The sequence below is a fragment of the Carassius carassius genome, chromosome 6 (assembly GCF_963082965.1).
Source record: "Carassius carassius chromosome 6, fCarCar2.1, whole genome shotgun sequence".
Classification (NCBI taxonomy): domain Eukaryota; kingdom Metazoa; phylum Chordata; class Actinopteri; order Cypriniformes; family Cyprinidae; genus Carassius; species Carassius carassius.
Genome location: NC_081760.1, coordinates 39,906,828 through 39,924,567, shown reverse-complemented (window position 1 = coordinate 39,924,567; position 17,740 = coordinate 39,906,828). Strand labels below are relative to the sequence as shown.

General features: G+C 42.8%; 2 protein-coding genes across 3 annotated transcripts in view; both read left to right on the top strand.

Annotated features, from left to right (window-relative positions):
• The first annotated feature begins 688 nt into the window (after positions 1-688).
• On the top strand, positions 689-2,910 carry LOC132142883 (zinc finger protein 501-like). Its single transcript, XM_059553070.1, has 4 exons — positions 689-704; positions 835-987; positions 1,064-1,352; positions 1,542-2,910. The coding sequence occupies exons 2-4, from the start codon at positions 835-837 to the stop codon at positions 2,555-2,557; spliced, it is 1,458 nt and encodes a 485-aa protein (XP_059409053.1). The 5' UTR covers positions 689-704; the 3' UTR covers positions 2,558-2,910.
• A 390-nt stretch (positions 2,911-3,300) lies between these two features.
• LOC132142882 (adhesion G protein-coupled receptor E5-like) overlaps positions 3,301-17,740 on the top strand; it is a 31,226-nt gene continuing 16,786 nt past the window's right edge. Inside the window, exons 1-16 of one of the 2 annotated variants that reach the window (XR_009434118.1) lie at positions 3,301-3,459; positions 5,139-5,204; positions 5,337-5,462; positions 5,622-5,753; positions 5,921-5,973; positions 6,060-6,149; positions 6,243-6,396; positions 6,503-6,619; positions 6,703-6,905; positions 7,041-7,211; positions 7,292-7,486; positions 11,438-11,655; positions 12,237-12,395; positions 12,475-12,646; positions 16,518-16,598; positions 16,708-16,841. Coding sequence is in view for 1 of the 2 variants with exons in the window: in XM_059553069.1 (XP_059409052.1) it covers positions 3,432-3,459; positions 5,139-5,204; positions 5,337-5,462; positions 5,622-5,753; positions 5,921-5,973; positions 6,060-6,149; positions 6,243-6,396; positions 6,503-6,619; positions 6,703-6,905; positions 7,041-7,211; positions 7,292-7,486; positions 11,438-11,655; positions 12,237-12,395; positions 12,475-12,646; positions 16,518-16,598; positions 16,708-16,752 (2,010 nt within the window). In the remaining variant the exon portion in view is untranslated. Of the gene's footprint in view, positions 3,460-5,138; positions 5,205-5,336; positions 5,463-5,621; positions 5,754-5,920; positions 5,974-6,059; positions 6,150-6,242; positions 6,397-6,502; positions 6,620-6,702; positions 6,906-7,040; positions 7,212-7,291; positions 7,487-11,437; positions 11,656-12,236; positions 12,396-12,474; positions 12,647-16,517; positions 16,599-16,707; positions 17,098-17,740 lie in introns of those variants that run through there. The other variant, XM_059553069.1, reaches the window with a different exon arrangement.

Sequence of the window (17,740 nt, the reverse complement as noted above, 5' to 3'; positions counted from 1 at the left end):
TTATTTGAAGTCACTGAAACACACTCCCGGTCCGTACAGACAGAGGCGCTCGAGGCTCTTCAGTGAGATCACTTCCGCTCCGCACAGACGGAGGCGCTCGAGACTCTTCAGTGAGATCACTTCCGCTCCGCACAGACGGAGGCGCTCGAGACTCTTCAGTGAGATCACTTCCGCTCCACACAGACAGAGGCGCTCGAGGCTCTTCAGTGAGATCACTTCCGCTCCAAACAGACGGAGGCGCTCGAGGCTCTTCAGTGAGATCACTTCCGCTCCACACAGACGGAGGCGCTCGAGGCTCTTCAGTGAGATCACTTCCGCTCCACACAGACGGAGGCGCTCGAGGCTCTTCAGTGAGATCACTTCCGCTCCACACAGACGGAGGCGCTCGAGACTCTTCAGTGAGAGCAAACAGACCACAGAGCGACTGAAACAAGAGCTTAATACAGTTTGACCCTCAACCGGTGCTGGCTTTAGTATTTTTTACACTGTTTACCAGATTTATACTCACATTTATCGTCGATTTACATTATTCTAGTTCTTTATGGGGTGTTGTTTTTGTCAGTTTATTTATTTTTCGTTGTATCAACGTGCCGAGCGCTAAACGAGTGCATCATATGCAATACAAGAATGTGTAACGTTATGCGTTAAATGAAGATGAATGCTTGATCAAAAATGAAACCGACAAACGTTTTACATTTCTAAACGTTGTCTGAGATCATATTCATATATATCTGAATAGATCAGTTCTGCTCTCCTTCATGATCGTAAATCAGTCAGTATCAGTTCATCACAAATGTGTCTCTCTGTCAGTAATCTCGCTGTGTTTGTGTTCAGATGTTGATCATGAGCGCTCAGGTGGATGTGATCTGCTGTAAATCAGTAGGAACTGATCTGTCCATGCTGGATATTGAGGATTTCATCACAGAGATCAGTGAGCTGAAGAAAGAGGTGGCTTCACTGGAGGCAAAGCTGAGAGAAAGAGGAGAGGTTTGAGCAGCTCTTCATCCTTCACTTGAGTCGAGTGAAACCCAGTCCGCTCATGTCTTGTGTTGTTCTCTCTCAGGACTCGGTCTGGAGCGTCAGAGATCAGAGATCCAGAGGCACGCAGGACTCTGAGCTCAGCCTCAGTCTGCTCTGTTATACTGACGTGTGTGACAGCCGTGCGTCCGTCGAACAGACCTCCACAGAGTCCCCGGGGTCCGACTGTAACGCTGGAGAACAGCAGACGCTGATGAAGACGTGCTCCGTCACACTGGTGGACTGCAGGAACACACAGGAGACCAGAGAAGAAACCACGGCGGAGAAAATACAGTCAAGTGACGATGATGATGATGATGAATTTATTCCTCCAGGTATCTTACTTCCTTTAATGTATTATATACAGTTCACATTTTCTCTGATTCTGCAAGGGTTTCCCAAACGTTCCCATGCCACTGTAAGTGGTGTATCAACAAATGGTTTACAAGTCATTTATGGTTTTTGGTTTGACATGTGACTTGGAGAAGTGCAAGTTAATGGAAATATGCCTTCGTTCCTCTTAGATGAAAACAGCAGTTCGTCTGATGAAGCAACGGCCTCGACCTCGACCTCTAAAGAGCAGCTGAAGACCAAGAGTTTCTCCTGCGTCACCTGCGGGAGAACCTTCAGCAAACAGGGCAATTTAGCACGACACCAGAGAAAACACACAGAACAGAAAGACTACACGTGTAAGATCTGCAACGTCAGCTTCCCTTCCGTAAAAGACAGAAGAGTTCATTTAAAAGAGCACAAGGTGAAGAAGGAGTTTCGCTGCGAGCAGTGCGGGAAGGTTTCCTTCTCTTCGGGGAATCTGAAGATTCACATGAAGACGCACACGGGCGAAAAGCCTTTCCACTGCAGCGAGTGCGACAAGTATTTCAGCACCAAACAATCTCTTATGGTTCACAAGCGAATCCACACGGGGGAGAAACCGTACAAGTGTCCTCACTGTGAGAAAAGATTCAGAGACGGCTCCCACTTCAAGTCTCACATGCGTTCGCACGCCAGCGAGAGACCGTACCAGTGCAGCGAATGCGGGAAAACCTTTAAACAGCCCATTTGTCTGATATCACACCAAAAAATACACTCGGAGAAACTGCACCAGTGCACACAATGTGACAAACGCTTCCGTCATATATTTCAGCTGAAGCGCCACAAGAGGATGCACTCTGGAGAGAGACCGTACCTGTGCTCGCACTGCGGGAAGAGCTTCTCCGATCCGGCTCACTTCAAGGTCCATCAGAGAGTCCACACAGGAGAAAAACCCTACCAATGTATCGTCTGCAGGAAGAGTTTCCGTCAAAACACTAACCTGCTGAAGCACCAGAGGATACACACTGGAGAACGACCGTTCAAGTGCTCTCACTGCGACAAGACGTTCGCTCGCTCGGACGTCCTGAATGTCCACGAGCGCGTTCACACGGGAGAGAAACCTTACCACTGCTCCATCTGCGGAGAGAGATTCGCTTATCTAGGAGGGTTTCAGAGCCATCAGAACAAACACGCTAAAGAACAAGCCGCTCCAGAAACATCAGAGTGACTTTGATAAAGGTGTAGCTCACGCTGAATCTGTAGTTTGAGTGTAGTATCATGTTGAATGCTGTGACTGTGTTGTGTTTGACAGAGCGGGACGATCATGGTGTAACTCCACCCCTCTGCAGGCAAACAGCACCTCTTCAAAAGTAGTTGTATATTTTTCACAGTTTTATTTTTTAAGTAGCTTTTAAATCTCAAATAATTTTATGATATACACTGCTGTTGAGATGGATGGGACTACTCATGCATAGCTTTCTGCAAGTGTATCAGACATCCTTCATATGCACTAAGAAAGAAATCATGTGAGGAGAAATGAAAATCAATGCTGAATGTAATAAATTGCATGCAATAATGTGATTACTTGGATCTTCTGTTTTGGCCACAGCACACTCATGCCCTGGAACCAGGGTACTGATCTTATTATTACCATTATCACTATTACATTACATTTAGGAGACACTTTTATCCAAAGCGACTTACAAATGAGGACAATGGAAGCAATCAAAAACAACAAAAGAGCAATGATTTAATAAATAATAATATTATATTCATAATAATGATTTCATTAATTATAACTATTATGACCGGAATAAGCAAATATAGGTAGAACCTCATATATATATATATATAGTTAATAATCGAATGGTCATGCTGGATATAATTTTTAAAACCATTACTCCGCTGAGGAGGAATCATTTGTATTCGGGAAGGAGGGACACCGTGTGGTTTGAGTGTATCTCTCACTAGTGTCCAGGAAAGCAGCAAAGAAGGACGCTCTCTAGACACGAGGAGGAATGCATCGAAACGTGTTGAAATGTTTTTCTAGTGTTTAGGAATTCTACAGAACCTTTCATAATAGCGGATTACAGTTTCCTAACATGGAGCTGAAATGGGTTTTTCTCTTGGGTGAGTAAATGTTGTTTCACTCTATAGTATTACTATATATTTGTGACTAAATGTGGATTCTGGGAATACAAATAAAACCCAAAAACTAGTTAAACCACCAATAGCATGGTTTTGCTACACTAGTGTCACCTTATTATGTGTAGTAAAAAGTGTGGTTATACAAATGATAATCAGTTCGCCAAAAAAACTGAACTTTTACTACAATAAACCCATGGTGAATTTTCGTAAGAGTGTTGGTGTTTGTGTTAGAGAGCAGTTTGAGCTGGACTAGACACAGTTGCCTTGAACAGAGACACTTCGAGCATGTTATTGTGTTCCCTTATCCGCCAACACGACACAGAAACAGTGGATTTTTGGAAAGAAAAAACGACTGACGACGAGGAAACGATTGTAAAACACAGTTTGTGAGGGTGAATCCAGCACAGTCACGATCGCGCAGGTCCGTCTGTTCAAGAGTTACTAAATTACACGGTGACGGCGTCACTTATAGTTTTAGACAGTGGATTGGTAGAAGACAAGTCCATAAAAATAAGGCACAGTGTTCTGTGTTAGTTCGAATTTTATGGATTTATTTATTTGTTATAGGAATTAAGCAATTAGCAATTACAGATACAAGCTACTAAAAAGGTGTGTCATAAATGAACAATTATTATTGAACAGTCACATCTTTGGTTGCCTCTTTTTGTGTAAGTTAGAGGGAAAATTAGCATTTTTATCATGTAAGTCTCTTTCAAAAATTGGCAAAAAAAAAAAATGTTGATAGTTTTTGAAGAAGTTGCTTGGGTTGTCTGAAAAGTTGCTAAATATAGCAACACAATCACTAAAATGGCAAAACTTGTTTGGTTCAAAAGTGCAGGGACATTAAAGCCGAAGCACAGATGTATGTTTTTCAAATTATTGGTTGAATTGATCCCACCCACCCGTCACACAGCTTCTTCAGTCTGCTGCCATCAGGGAGGAGACTGTGGAGTCTCCAGGCCAGGACCAGCAGACTGAAGGACAGCTTCATCCACCAGGCTGTCAGGAAGCTGAACTCACTCCCGAACTTACCCCGCCTCCCCTCTTCTGCCCCAGGCACCACTGAACTATGACCCCCCCCCCCACACACACTAATTATACGATGACATGCACCAGTCACTTTGTGCAGCATTGGTCTGCTCACTACCTCATTCTCCATGGAACTAACAATCAGTTAAATAAAATAACTGCTCTTGAGCCCTTTGTCACTTTAATCAGACTTAATAAGCTTTTGTTTTTGCACTAAATAATCTTTTATCTGCACTGTTGTTCACTTCATTGATTTGCACTCTATCTGCCTTTTGCCTTGCGCTGCTTTATTTAACTTTATTTTTAATTTTATTATATGTCTTTTTTAACATTCCCTTATTGTATAGTTGTATCTACATTTTATATTTTGATCTAGATTTTTAGGCTTTAATGTTAATGTTATCTGTGTGCACCGGGGGTCTGAGAGTAACGCAATTTCGATTCTCTGTATGTATGTACTGTACATGTGGAAGAATTGACAATAAAGCAGACTTGAACTTGAATTCCTCTCACCATTATAATGCAGTTTGGCTGCAAATTGCATGCAAATTCAATGATGTTGAGCTTTATGTAGATGATGTAAAATAATAGTAAAAATGAACTGTTAGAAGTTTTTTCCATTTTCTTTCCAGGTCTCTTTCTCCCGTCATGCAGTGGATGTTCCTATGGATATGTATTTCATAAAAGGAAATGTGTTGGTAATTATGACTTTATGGTTTGGTTGAATAGTAAAAGTTTATAGTTTTTATTTAGAAGGAGGAGGTTGTGTAACTGTGATTCCAGTCATTACACAGCTGAAATGCATCCTTCCTGACTGCTCTCTCTTTCAGATGAGGATGAGTGTGCTGTCTTCCCGGTCGTGTGTGGAGATCACGCTCAGTGTGTGAATACAGAGGGAAGTTACTACTGCAGATGTCATGAAGGATTCGAAATGAACTTAACAGGACCGTGTAAAGGTACGAGAGAGGATTGTGGCATTTAGGACTTAAATCATTTACAAAATGTAAAATGATTTTATTTTAAGAGACAGTATCTGCTCATGATGTTGTCTTTGTGTGTACGCTTAAGCTTTATAAAATCTAAACTAGTTAAATCATTTTTTCTCTCTCTCACAGACATGGATGAGTGTAAAGATGCTCCAGATATTTGTGGCACAGACGGCAGCTGCTACAATCATCAGGGCGGATACAGCTGCAAATGTGACCAGGGTTACAGTAATTATGGCCACAACCAGTCAAAATGTATCGGTGAGACGTCTAGCATTATTTGCTTTATTTTAAATGCACAGATGAATTTTTTTTAGGTTGGTCTATTTATCACACAGCAGCTGCTGAGAAGCTTATAGAAGATAATCAGAGTGTTTTCATTCTCAACTATTTGAATATTATATTGTCTTTCCTGTCGTTGTGCACAGAAATGGACTGCAATCAGTTTGGACCCTTGTCTGTAGACCACAGGCCCAAGAAGGTAGAATCTGCTTATGATTATAATTTTTATATAGACAGATGTACGGTCAGACTCAAATGCACTGATTTCTGTGTGTCGTCTTCTAGTTGAAGCAGTTGATGTCACTGCTGAAGAAGAGCTGTGAATCTCTGAATGATCCACATGGAGAACATTTGACTGGAGAGGAGCTACTGCAGGTGAAACACTCACTGCATGATATATATTCACACAGTAGTTTGTGATCATGCACTCACACAGTGATGAATGAACATCTCTGATTTATTTCACAGAATGTGTTCAGTTCCTCTGATGAGCTGCTGTCTGAAGGAACCATCGCTGACGGTGAGACACTGAATCAGTTTCTGGATGCGGTGGAGAACAGCATGCGTCTGATCGGACCTCAGCTGAAAGAGCCAGTGACCAGGATGGAGACACACAACACCTGTGAGAAACCACACACATTTCAGTTTAGACACAATCTCACTCTGGTTCTGCATAGAAATACTGAAAATAAGGCATTTTTATTAAATCTTCATGATGTGAATCACAGTTGCTGAGTTTGCAGTCATGCGGGGTCAGACTCCGCCCAGTGGGCGTGTCACTCTGAGCACAGACTCCGCCCTCTTCAACACCAGCTGGGAAACAGTTGTAGGGGAATCATATCCAGGTATAAATAAACACGTGCACATAAATGTACTCATGAAACCATCAGCACTTTTCTGACGATATGTAAATGTGTTTTTCCTTTAGGTTTTGCGTTTGCGGCTCTGGTCAGTTATAAAGATCTGAACTCATCCAGTGATCTGCTCCACAAGATGAAAAGAGAGAGAACAGATGATGAAGAGACACGCATCAGTTATCAACTCAACTCTAAAGTGGTGACAGCCGTCGTCAGTAATGCAGAAACCAAGCAGCTGTCAGAGCCGGTGATGCTCGTCTTTACACACGAGGAGGTGAAGATAATGACAGATCAGCTCATGACCAGCACAAGATCTCATGGAGACACACCGATTCTCATGCAGAAGACCAGACGTTCATGTTTTTCTCCCCTTTTATAACTTCAAGTTATTCTGTTCTGTCTTATTCAGGAGAGGGCGGAGTCTGGGGGCGTGGCTTACTTCTGTGTGTACTGGGATGATGCTGAGGGGGTGTGGTCTGGGCGGGGCTGTGAGGGGGCGTGGTCTAACAGCACTCATACAGCCTGCTCCTGCTCTCATCTCAGTAGTTTCGCTGTGCTCATGGCTCTCTATCCTCTCCAGGTATATCTGTGAACCAGATTTCAAATTAAATGATGATGTTCACTCCTCCATATGTCTGTTTTCCTCTTCCTCTCCTCCAGGACACATTTGAGTTGGTGATGATCACTCGTGTGGGTTTAGTTCTGTCTCTGGTCTGTTTGTTTCTCTGTATCCTGACGTTCAAGTTCTGCCGCTCCATCCAAGGAACCCGAACCAGCATTCATCTCCATCTGAGCATCTCTCTCTTCATCGCAGACCTCGTCTTCCTCTGTGGGATCTCTAGCACTCACAATCAGGTGTGTTTGAATGCAGATTTCACATCAAACAGGGAACGTTCTTCAAACTTTGGCTAATGTTCTGGCAAGGTTCTCTCAAAGTTATGAACAAACATATTTTTAATTCATTTAATGTTCTAAAAACATTAGCGCAAAAACATATTTAAAAATACATCTCTAAATGATGGATCGTTTAGCGATTCAGAAGTAATGTTCCCATAATGTCTGCAAAGTAAAAGATTAATAAATTTCTTTTAACAAAAAAAAAAAAAAAAATTAAACATTAAAAAATTTTAGAGAACATTCAGAAAAAATATTTGCAGACCTTCTTGGGGACATTAGCAAAACATTCTTATACCATTATATTATATAACTGGATTCCGGCTTTTATTCATTTATCAAACATATGAAATTTGGCACACATTGAACTTGGTATGTTTGAATTAGTAGAAACCATGACGTGTCCTATTGCCAAAAGGTGGCGCTATGATTACAATTGAATATTCCCCTTTAGATATCTTCAGGACATGACTCTTTCCAAATATTTGAAGTTTGGTGCAGATTAGAACTGACTTCCTGTTCGAATTCGGATTTCATACCAGGATTCTATTTTTTTTTTTGAAGGTATTGGTGTGGTACATATGTGTACTGAGTTATATACATGTACATGAAATGTAGGTCGAGGCGCACTCCGTTAAAAGTGTATAGGTGGTGCTTTTGAGCCATTTTGCCACACTCGATTGAATATTGTCCTTCAGATGTGTTCAGGTCAGTCCCTTAATCAAACATATGAAGTTTGGAGAAGTTTAGAGTTACAACAACTTCTATTCTCTTGGCGAGACATTGAAATTTGTCACGGCGCCAAACTTAAGATCTTCACAATTTAACATCACAAATGCCTTAACATTAGAATGACCAAAAAATGTTGATGTTAATGTCATTAAGTTTCTAGGAGTAGTTTGTTGCAGCGTAAAACATGTCACTTCCTGTTGCCAGCAGGTGGCGCTATGACTATAGCTGAATATGGTCATGTAGATCAGTTCAGGGCAGGAGTCTTATCAAACATGTGAAGTTTGGGGCAGATTGGACATTGTATGTCTGAGTTATAGCAACTTAATTTTTCATGGCAAACTTCAAAATTTGTAAGGCCGCCACTGACACGCCCATCAACGAAAACTCAAGGTCTTCGCAATTTAACATCGCAAAGGCCTTTAGATTTTACTGACCAGCTTTGGTGTACAACCAATGAAAGTGGCAAAAATGACACCATTTTTTTTGTCGTAGGATTGTATAGTGGTTTGTATTGACCAAGTTGGTGCCGCAAAATTCGCAACTAAGCTAGACCTACTAAAAGGTAACTGGCAAGTCCCGTTCACCGAGCGTGCGTGCGCGAAGTATCCTCTTTTATAACACCAGATGGATTATTCTCTTATCAGGTCATAAGCTTCGGTCTTCGAAACGCACCCGCTACATTTAAAAGATTAATGAATAAATTGGTCGCTGGACTAGAAGGTGTTACTGTTTACCTGGATGATACAGTCGTAATAAGTCAAACCTGGCAAGAGCATCTCGAACGTTTGAGGCTCCTCCTTGTTCGCCATGCACAAGATAATCTCAAGGTAAATCTGGCTAAGTGTGAATTTGCGGGGACGACCATTACTTACCTGGGCAAAGTGGTTCGACAAGGACAAGTGCGGCCAGTGCAAACGAAATTCCGAGCGATAGTCAAGTATCCCGTACCTGTCACTAAAAGGGAGTTTATGTGTTTTTTTTTTTGGGGTCTAGTGGGTTTTTACGGCTGTTTATGCAAAAATTTCTCCACCGTCATTGCCCCTCTTACGGATCTACGGATCTAAGTCTAAAGCACTGTTTGTTTGGTCCAAATCTTGCCAGAAGGCATTCAAGGCAGTTAAAGTGCTGTTAACTTCGGCACCAGTCCTGATGGCGCCCCGGTTAGGGAAGACGTTTAAAATATTGGTTGATGCTAGCAAAGTGGGGGCAGGCACCTTGTTGGTCCAAGAGGATGATGCGGGAAAATAGCATCCCATTTGTTTTTTTCTCACGTAAGTTGAACAGTTATCAACAAAACTATTCTGTAATTGAGAAAGAGGCGCTTGCCTTGATTTGGGCTCTCCTCCATTTTGAAGTGTACATGGGAGGAGATAGCTCACTTGTGATAGTTTACAGTGACCACAACCCACTCACGTTTTTGCACTCTCTTAAGAACCCAAACCAGCGGCTCATGCATTGGTGCCTATTTCTCCAACCTTGCTAATTGGAAATATGACAAATTAAGGACTCTGAAAACGCATTAGCCGATGCGTTGTCCAGGGCTCCTATTTAGAAAATGTCATATTAAGGTTTGTATGGGTAGCTCCATGGGTATGTATTTCTCATTCCTTTGTCATGCCAACCTACTGGTAGAAAGATGTAAGATAACGTATGCATACAAGTTTTTAAAGGCCTTTAAAAGGTAACTGAACCCTAAACCAACTTTTTTTAGTTAATGATCTGTAAGAATGGGGCTTTTTTAGTGCTGGTCATTGATTCGAGTGACTTTTTTGACATTTGAGTATAAAGTGTTTTAATTCTACAATATATGGTCTAAAAAAGTCTGAGTTCTGCCCTCTTCAGGTTGAATGGTGGCTACTGCAGTTGATTTTTCCTATTGGATGTTACGGTGGTGCGTGACGTAAGTGGTGGCAGGTGACGTAAGCAGTTTCCAGCTCACCACGCCCTTGGTACGAGCTTACCACGCCCTTGGTAGTATAAAACCATCTTGTTCCGTCAAAATCACTGTAGTGAATCAGGAGTTGGAATTACAAGTATTGAAAACGATCAGGATAGAGTATTTTAGCGTCTATTTAGCATAGCATTTATATAGTTATTTAGATTATTTCTTGTAGCCTATGTAGTTAATTAGCATAGTTGTTAGTGTAACGTTAGTATTGTTAGAAGCATATTTAGTTAATAGCATAGTATTGCATCAGTTAGGAAAGCTTCAAGTTGGCGTAGATTTATTTACAGTGGTCAGGATGATACGTAGGTGTAGTGTTGCTGGTTGCAATAGCACTGCTGGACTGCATAGTTTTCCAGGAAACTTAAAAATTAGGCACCAGTGGTTGCATGCACTTGGACTGAAAGGCCGCGAGTTCCCGCCTAGAGCTAGAGTGTGCAAACTGCATTTTACGCGGGATTGCTTCTCTCAGGCTCACGCCCCACGCACTCAGCCCCGCCCTCGGTTCGTCCCCTCTATCTCCGCTGTGCTCTACCCACTTTTTAGTATTTTTCAAATATTGCCAGTGGGTGGAGTCAGGCTCTGACCAGGGGTTTAGTTTCCATTTAATGTTATGATTTGTTGGTACCTTAACAGAAACTTTTAGTTCCCTGTTTTTAGGGGGAGGGTGTCACGGCCGCTGTGTTCGCCACTCCTTCAGCTATGTTTTGTGTTCACAGATAATCAGGTGTATTGGGCACACCTGTGCACAGGTGTGCCTGGGTATAAAGGTGCCCTGGTTACACTCAGTGAAGCGGAGCGACTCCCTGTTGGCAACGCCTGGCGCAGAGGCTAAGATCGGCGATCACGTGGCATGTGTCTGCCATTTTCATTAGATTTTGTTGCTGAGAACATAAAATAAAATTTACTTTGGAGCATTACCCCTGTGGCCTCCCCTCTTTCCTGTTATACCCCACCGAGTGTGTAACATGAGATGTGTGCAAAGGTTCGTGACTTTTCGAGTATTTTTAGGCCCAGAAAAATGCAATTCATTCTTCTGAATAATAATAATAATAATAATCAATTGTTATCATGTTATCCACAAAAAAGTAACTGTAATCTGATTTTGAGTACACTTAATATGAGTGCTTAATCTAGATGACATGTAATCAGTTCCTAGCCAGCACTGCCGACACAGACATGAAGGTTTGCGGTACGCAAACAGGAGCATGACCTGACATGTGTTTCTCTCTCAGGTAGCGTGTGGGATTGTGGCCGGTCTGCTTCATGTCTTCTTCTTGTCTGCGTTCTGCTGGATGCTGCTGGAGGGGGTTCAGCTCTACCGGATGGTTGTGATGGTGTTTAACACCACATTAAAACACCTCTACATGTATCTGGTGGGATACGGAGCCCCTCTCGTCATCGTGATCATCTCTGCCATCACCTTCCCAGCGGGATACGGCACCAAACGACAGTGAGTTTCTGTCTCCAGCGCTGTTCAGCTGTAGAAGTGTGTCTAGAGTCGCAAGGCATTATATATATAGCTCTGGCTAGTTTCATCAGTAATTCATATTTAGGCTTCAGAAACACTGCCTCATGGTCAGTCTCTGACGTCAAACAATAAAAAGGTCAGAGCCGTTCCAGTCCTGACATGTCATAATCATAACCATTTCCTGCAGTTACTGTAAATGACAGAATAAGATCTTCAGTCAAGATTCATCACTTATGAAATTAGTATTGTAGTCTGAGCTTTCTGTGTCAAGAGCATGATGAGGGTTAGTATCATTGAGTTCTTAAACTAAAAATAAATCTTAAACCTTATACTTGAAATAATCATTAACTGAAATAATGTTAAACATTTAATCTGTATTTTAACTGTTTAAAATAAAAAGTACAAAAAATACAAAAAAATGTAAATTAAAAAGTAAAACTAATTTTTAAATATCAAAATATCAGTCACACTAAAATAACACTTATTATGAAAGATAAAGAGGGGTGAACTGGTGTGTTTTTGTAATCATGTGACTAATTTTCTTATCCTAATGTGTGTTGCAGCTGCTGGCTCTCTCTCGATCGTTATTTTATCTTGAGCTTCTTCGCGCCCGTCTGCATCATCGTGATCCTCAATGGTTTTGTCTTCATCATCACCATCTGGAAACTGGCCAAAAACTTCTCCAGCCTCAATCCAGACCTCTCCAGTCTCAAGCAGATCAGGTGCGTGATCTCAACATAGATTAAATCAGTCTTGATGTTTGTGCATCAGTGGTTCTGATGAATTATATTTGGTGTGTAGGAGCTTTACGGTGGCCGCTGTGGCTCAGTTGTGTATTCTTGGAGGAACGTGGATCTTCGGCTTCTTCCTCTTCCAGGAGAAAGGGACTGAAGTCATGTTGTACCTCTTCATTATCCTCAACAGCCTCCAGGGGGCGCTCATCTTCATTATGCACTGTCTGCTGTCCAAACCGGTATTTACACGCACCATGACTCAGAAACCACAACATGACTTACTCGCTGAATGTTGGGCAACAATGGCTTGTTTTAGACAAAACATCTCAGGATTTCAATGGTTTTAAGTAATAGCTCACTTAGGTTTGTGCCGATAGTCTGTTGATAGTCAAGATGATATTAGGCTAATTCTCCTATTAATGTATACAGTTGTAATAATAATAACTATTTGTCACGCTCTCTGGTCTCTGTTTCCCTGGGTGTCCACTAGTGGTCTCACTTCCCCATAGGCATCTCACCGTAGGCACTACAATTCCCACTAGCTTTGTCCCTTCATCACAGTAATTGCACTCCTGCACTTGGATCTTCCGTCTCCAGCACCACTGCCCAAGATGGCCGCCGGTCCAGCGCCACTGCCCAGGATGGCCGCCGGTCCAGAGTCATGGCACAAGATGGCCGCTTGTCCAGCTCCTCTACACGGGATGACAGCCACAGTTGACCCTCCAGAGTCGAGTCAGGTTCCCGTTGACCCTCCAGAGTCGAGTCAGGTTCCCGTTGACCCTCCAGAGTCGAGTCAGGTTCCCGTTGACCCTCCAGAGTCGGGTCGGTCACCGTTGACCCTCCAGAGTCGGGTCAGGCCACCGTTGACACTCCAGAGTCAGGTCAAGTCACTGTTGACACTCCAGAGTCAGGGCAAGTCACCGTTGACACTCCAGAGTCAGGTCAAGTCAACGTTAAGACTCCAGAGTCAGGTCAAGTCACCGTTGACCCTCCAGAGTCAGGTCAAGTCACCATTGACACTCCGGAGTCAAGTCAAGTCAAGTCAAGTCACTGGTGATCTTCAAGGACACCGGTGTTCGTCATGGGCAAATTCAAGTTACCATTGATCTTCATGTGCAAAGGCAAGTCACCAGTGATCTTCATGGACAAAGTCAAGTCACCAATGATCTTCATGGGCAAAGTCAAGTCACCAATGATCTTCATGGGCAAAGTCAAGTCACCAGTGTTCTTCATGGGCAGGGTCAAGTCACCGACTATCTTCATGGGCAGGATCAAGTCACCGACTATCTTCATGGGCAAAGGCAAGTCACCGACTATCTTCATGAGCAAATGCAAGTCACCAATGATCTTCATGAGCAGAGTCAGGTCACCAATGATCTTCATGAGCAGAGTCAGGTCACCAATGATCTTCATGAGCAGAGTCAAGTCACCAATGATCTTCATGAGCAGAGTCAAGTCACCATTGATCTTCATGAGCAGTCTAAACTCTGCGGAACTAGCAGAGCCTCTCCACGTCTCTGCTGAACTACCGGAGCCTCTCCACGTATCAGCCGAACTCTCTGAGCACTTGACTGATCCTGTCGTGGCCACGGAGGCCACCCTTAAGTTGTTCATGTTCTCTGTTTCAGACTTGCCTATCCAGACTTGCTCTCATGTATCATCAATCCCACTGTGGTGGTCCTCGGTGCTGCCCTGGTGGGCTCCTGTCTCAACCGCATTGCTGTGGTGGTCTTCTGCGCCACCCTGGTGGGCTTCTGTCTCGACCGCATGGATGTGGTGATCTTCTGCGCCGCCCTGGTGGGCTTCTGTCTCGACTGCACGGTTGTGTTGGTCTTCTGCGCCGCCCTGGTGGGCTTCTGTCTCGACCGCACGGATGTGGTGGTCCTCTGGGCCGCCTGGCTGGACTTCTGTCTCGACCGCACGGTTGTGGTGGTCTTCTGCGCCGCACGGGTGGGCTTCTGTCTCGACCGCACGGTTGTGGTGGTCTTCTGCGCCGCACGGGTGGGCTTCTGTCTCGACCAGACGGTTGTGGTGGTCTTCTGCGACGCCCTGGTGTGCTTCTGTCTCGACCGCACGGATGTGGTGGTCTTCTGCGCCACCCTGGTGGGCTTCTGTCTCGACCGCACGGATGTCGTGGTCCTCTGCGCCACCCTGTTGGGCTTCTGTTTCGACCGCACGGATGTTGTGGTCTTCTGTGCCGCCCTGGTGGGTTTCTGACTCAACCGCATGGCTCCAATTCCACCTTGCTCCACCCTAGATTCCTGCCCTGTCGGTTCGGCCCTGGGCCACTGAACTTTCTGTTCTCCCTTGGACTTGTATATTGTGGTTGTTTTTTTTTGCCAATTCCTGTCTCTGTTACCCTCTATTACCTGGCCCTCCGTCCCTCCCCCTCGTCCTCCGCCGGTCCACCTCCCTCCTGGGTTCCTTGTTTTTGTTAATTGCACTTGTCTCTGTTTCCCCATTTTACCTGGCCCTCCGTCCCTCCCCCTGGTCCTCCGCCGCTCCACCTCCCTCCTGGTCTCTGTATTCTTTGATCTCTTCTTGGGTTCGGGTGGAGCATCTGGAAGCTGATCCGTGGAGGAGATGGTAATGTCACGCTGTCTGGTCTCTGTTTCCCTGGGTGTCCACTAGTGGTCTCACTTCCCCATAGGCACCTCACCGTAGGCACTACAATTCCCACTAGCTTTGTCCCTTCATCACAGTAATTGCACTCCTGTTAATTGCACTCAGGTGTCTTCACTTGTCAGTCATTATACTCCCTATATTAACCAGTCCTTTTCTGTTTGTCTGCATGGAGTCCTTACTTTCCGTCACCAAGTTTCCTCGCGTTCCTAGTCTTCGAGTTCCTGTTCCTGTTTGTTTGTTTGTTTGTTTCTGTTTTGGACTGATATTTGGTTATGACCCCCGCTTGTTTTGACTCTGATTTTGGATAACCCTATTAAACTCACACTGCACTTGGATCTTCCATCTCCTGTGTTCCCGTACGTGACACTATTGTTATTTGTATTTTTATTAGGCGGCCTATAACAATTGGGCTATCAAACTGCCCAGTTATTTCACTTCAGCACCGCATTTCACACACACACACACACACACACACCACGTAAAAGAGAATTAGAGCCTGTAGTCGTTGAAGAAGTTGTCCGCTTTGACTCGGATAACTTGTTAAATCCCTGAAATAAAAGAGATAGAAAACGAGGAGTTGGTGTCCCACATATTTAATGGCTGGTACACGACAACGCGCTCTTCTCATTCATGGGAGATTAACTCTTTCTTGGTGTTACAAATAAAGTAAAGACAAAATAATTAACAAGGTGACAGAGCGAACTTATCATCCATAGTGGTTCTCACATAGTCCTTCTATATCATCAGCACATAGTATGCGTTATAAGTTAAGTGATCAGTCTCTTAAAGGGCACACTGCACTATAATGTGATGCATGCAAAGTAAATAGTTTTGGCCGTTACAAAGTCTCCATCCACAAACAGACATACATCGTCTGCATATATAAGGTGTTTCATTACACTTTAACAAGTAATCTGAATGGCCTCTATATGTGTAATATTTTAAACGAGCCCTCACTAACGGAGTTTAATGCCACAGTTATGTTAAAATGCATCTCATTCTTGTTTCTGTGGCGATGCGTTGAGCTCGTCATGAGGCGCGCAGTCCGGAGCGATATGTGACTGAATCATCAGTTCAGTTCAGCTTTACTCCAAATATATGAACTTACCAGTTTTGAATACTTTATATTTAACGTGATCATTTATTTCCAATATTAGTGATAAACTGTTGGAGTTGATGAAATCTACTATTGATTTTCACTGTTGACTTATTCTGCAGAACATTTAGACTGATAACTTCCGTGCGCAGATCTAGCAAATTTGTCATTTCACAGAACGCGCGATATGACAGTTTCGTCCGACTATATATTAACTAGCTGTTTTAATACAATATTTTTATATTTTACATTGGTTTATCATTATGTGTGAAAGTATATATATATTTTATTATTGGTGCCTCCATAGGCTCAAAAAGCTCCAAAAAAGCACCTGTAATTGAGTATTTAATCAGTTATCATCAATTTTGCCTGTTGTGTCGCCCCCTCAGGTCAGGACAGAGTATTACAATCTGTTTGTCCGAATGTGTCCACACAAGAAGAAAGCCGAACACAGTACCAGCAGCAGTCAGGTACATTGATTAGAGAGAGTGTGTGTGTGTGTGTGTGTGTGTGTGTGTGTTTGACATTAAAGCAGTGTTTGTGGCTTCAGCTTCTTCATTCCTCCTTTGACTTTCACAGAAACCTCTACGGAGCGACGGAAGCACAGCAGAGTCACAGATATAAAACACTTGTCATGTGCTGATGGATTTTACAAACCTTAGAAGACTTTAACCTTTTTTGTGACAAATGAAGACTTTTCAGTTCGACAGGGGGTCATCAATTCATCCTACTTATTCCTGTCCAATCAGACGATCTGAAAACTGCTGTAAGAATAAAGTGACGTGACATTCAGCCAAATATGGTGACCCATACTGAGAATTCATGCGCTGCATTTAACCCATCCAAAGTGCACACATACACAGCAGTGAACACACACACCGTGAACAGTAATTTAGCATCTTTTACTGCAGACTGAGTTATAGACCTGTCATGGAAACATCTAAAATAGATCATGCTACTAAATGAATTTTTAAAATAATGGTTGCGTTGGTTTTTATTTGTTTTCTGCTATGGATGTAGAAAATGTTACATTCTAGATTACACAAAAGGCAGCTTCTTTAAAATGATACGTTTTATTATGTCGAGGTTGATCTTGTTTTGATTGTCACAAACTGTATAAAGACCGTACAAAGAACCACTCTAAAAATATTGAAGTGCAAGAAATTAATGTGAAACACTACTTTGGTTTTAAACAGGAGAAAGTTTACCTTTCCTTTCAAATACATAAATGATCTTATCAGAAATCGTGTCTTTATAAAATGTAATCATAAAGATGTATGATCTTTGTATATTAATATTTTCTGAATTTATTTAGGAATGTATTATTTAGTTTTTTATTTAGAATGTGTTTTTTTATATAATTCTCCTGTGATTATGCAGATAATAAAAAGTAAAACAACATCTTTACGGAGAAACAGTAATCTTGATTTTGAGCTCAAATATTTCCAGCTTGTTTTTGTTACTATTAACTATAACAAGCAGCAGTTACCCTCTCAGTTACTCTTGTCAGGAAGCATGTGGAGAAAGAGCTGGAGTCTCTCACACTGAGCAGGAGCTGACATGAATGAGACCTGCAGAAGAAGAAACAAGGGGAAAACCCAGTGGAAGAAAG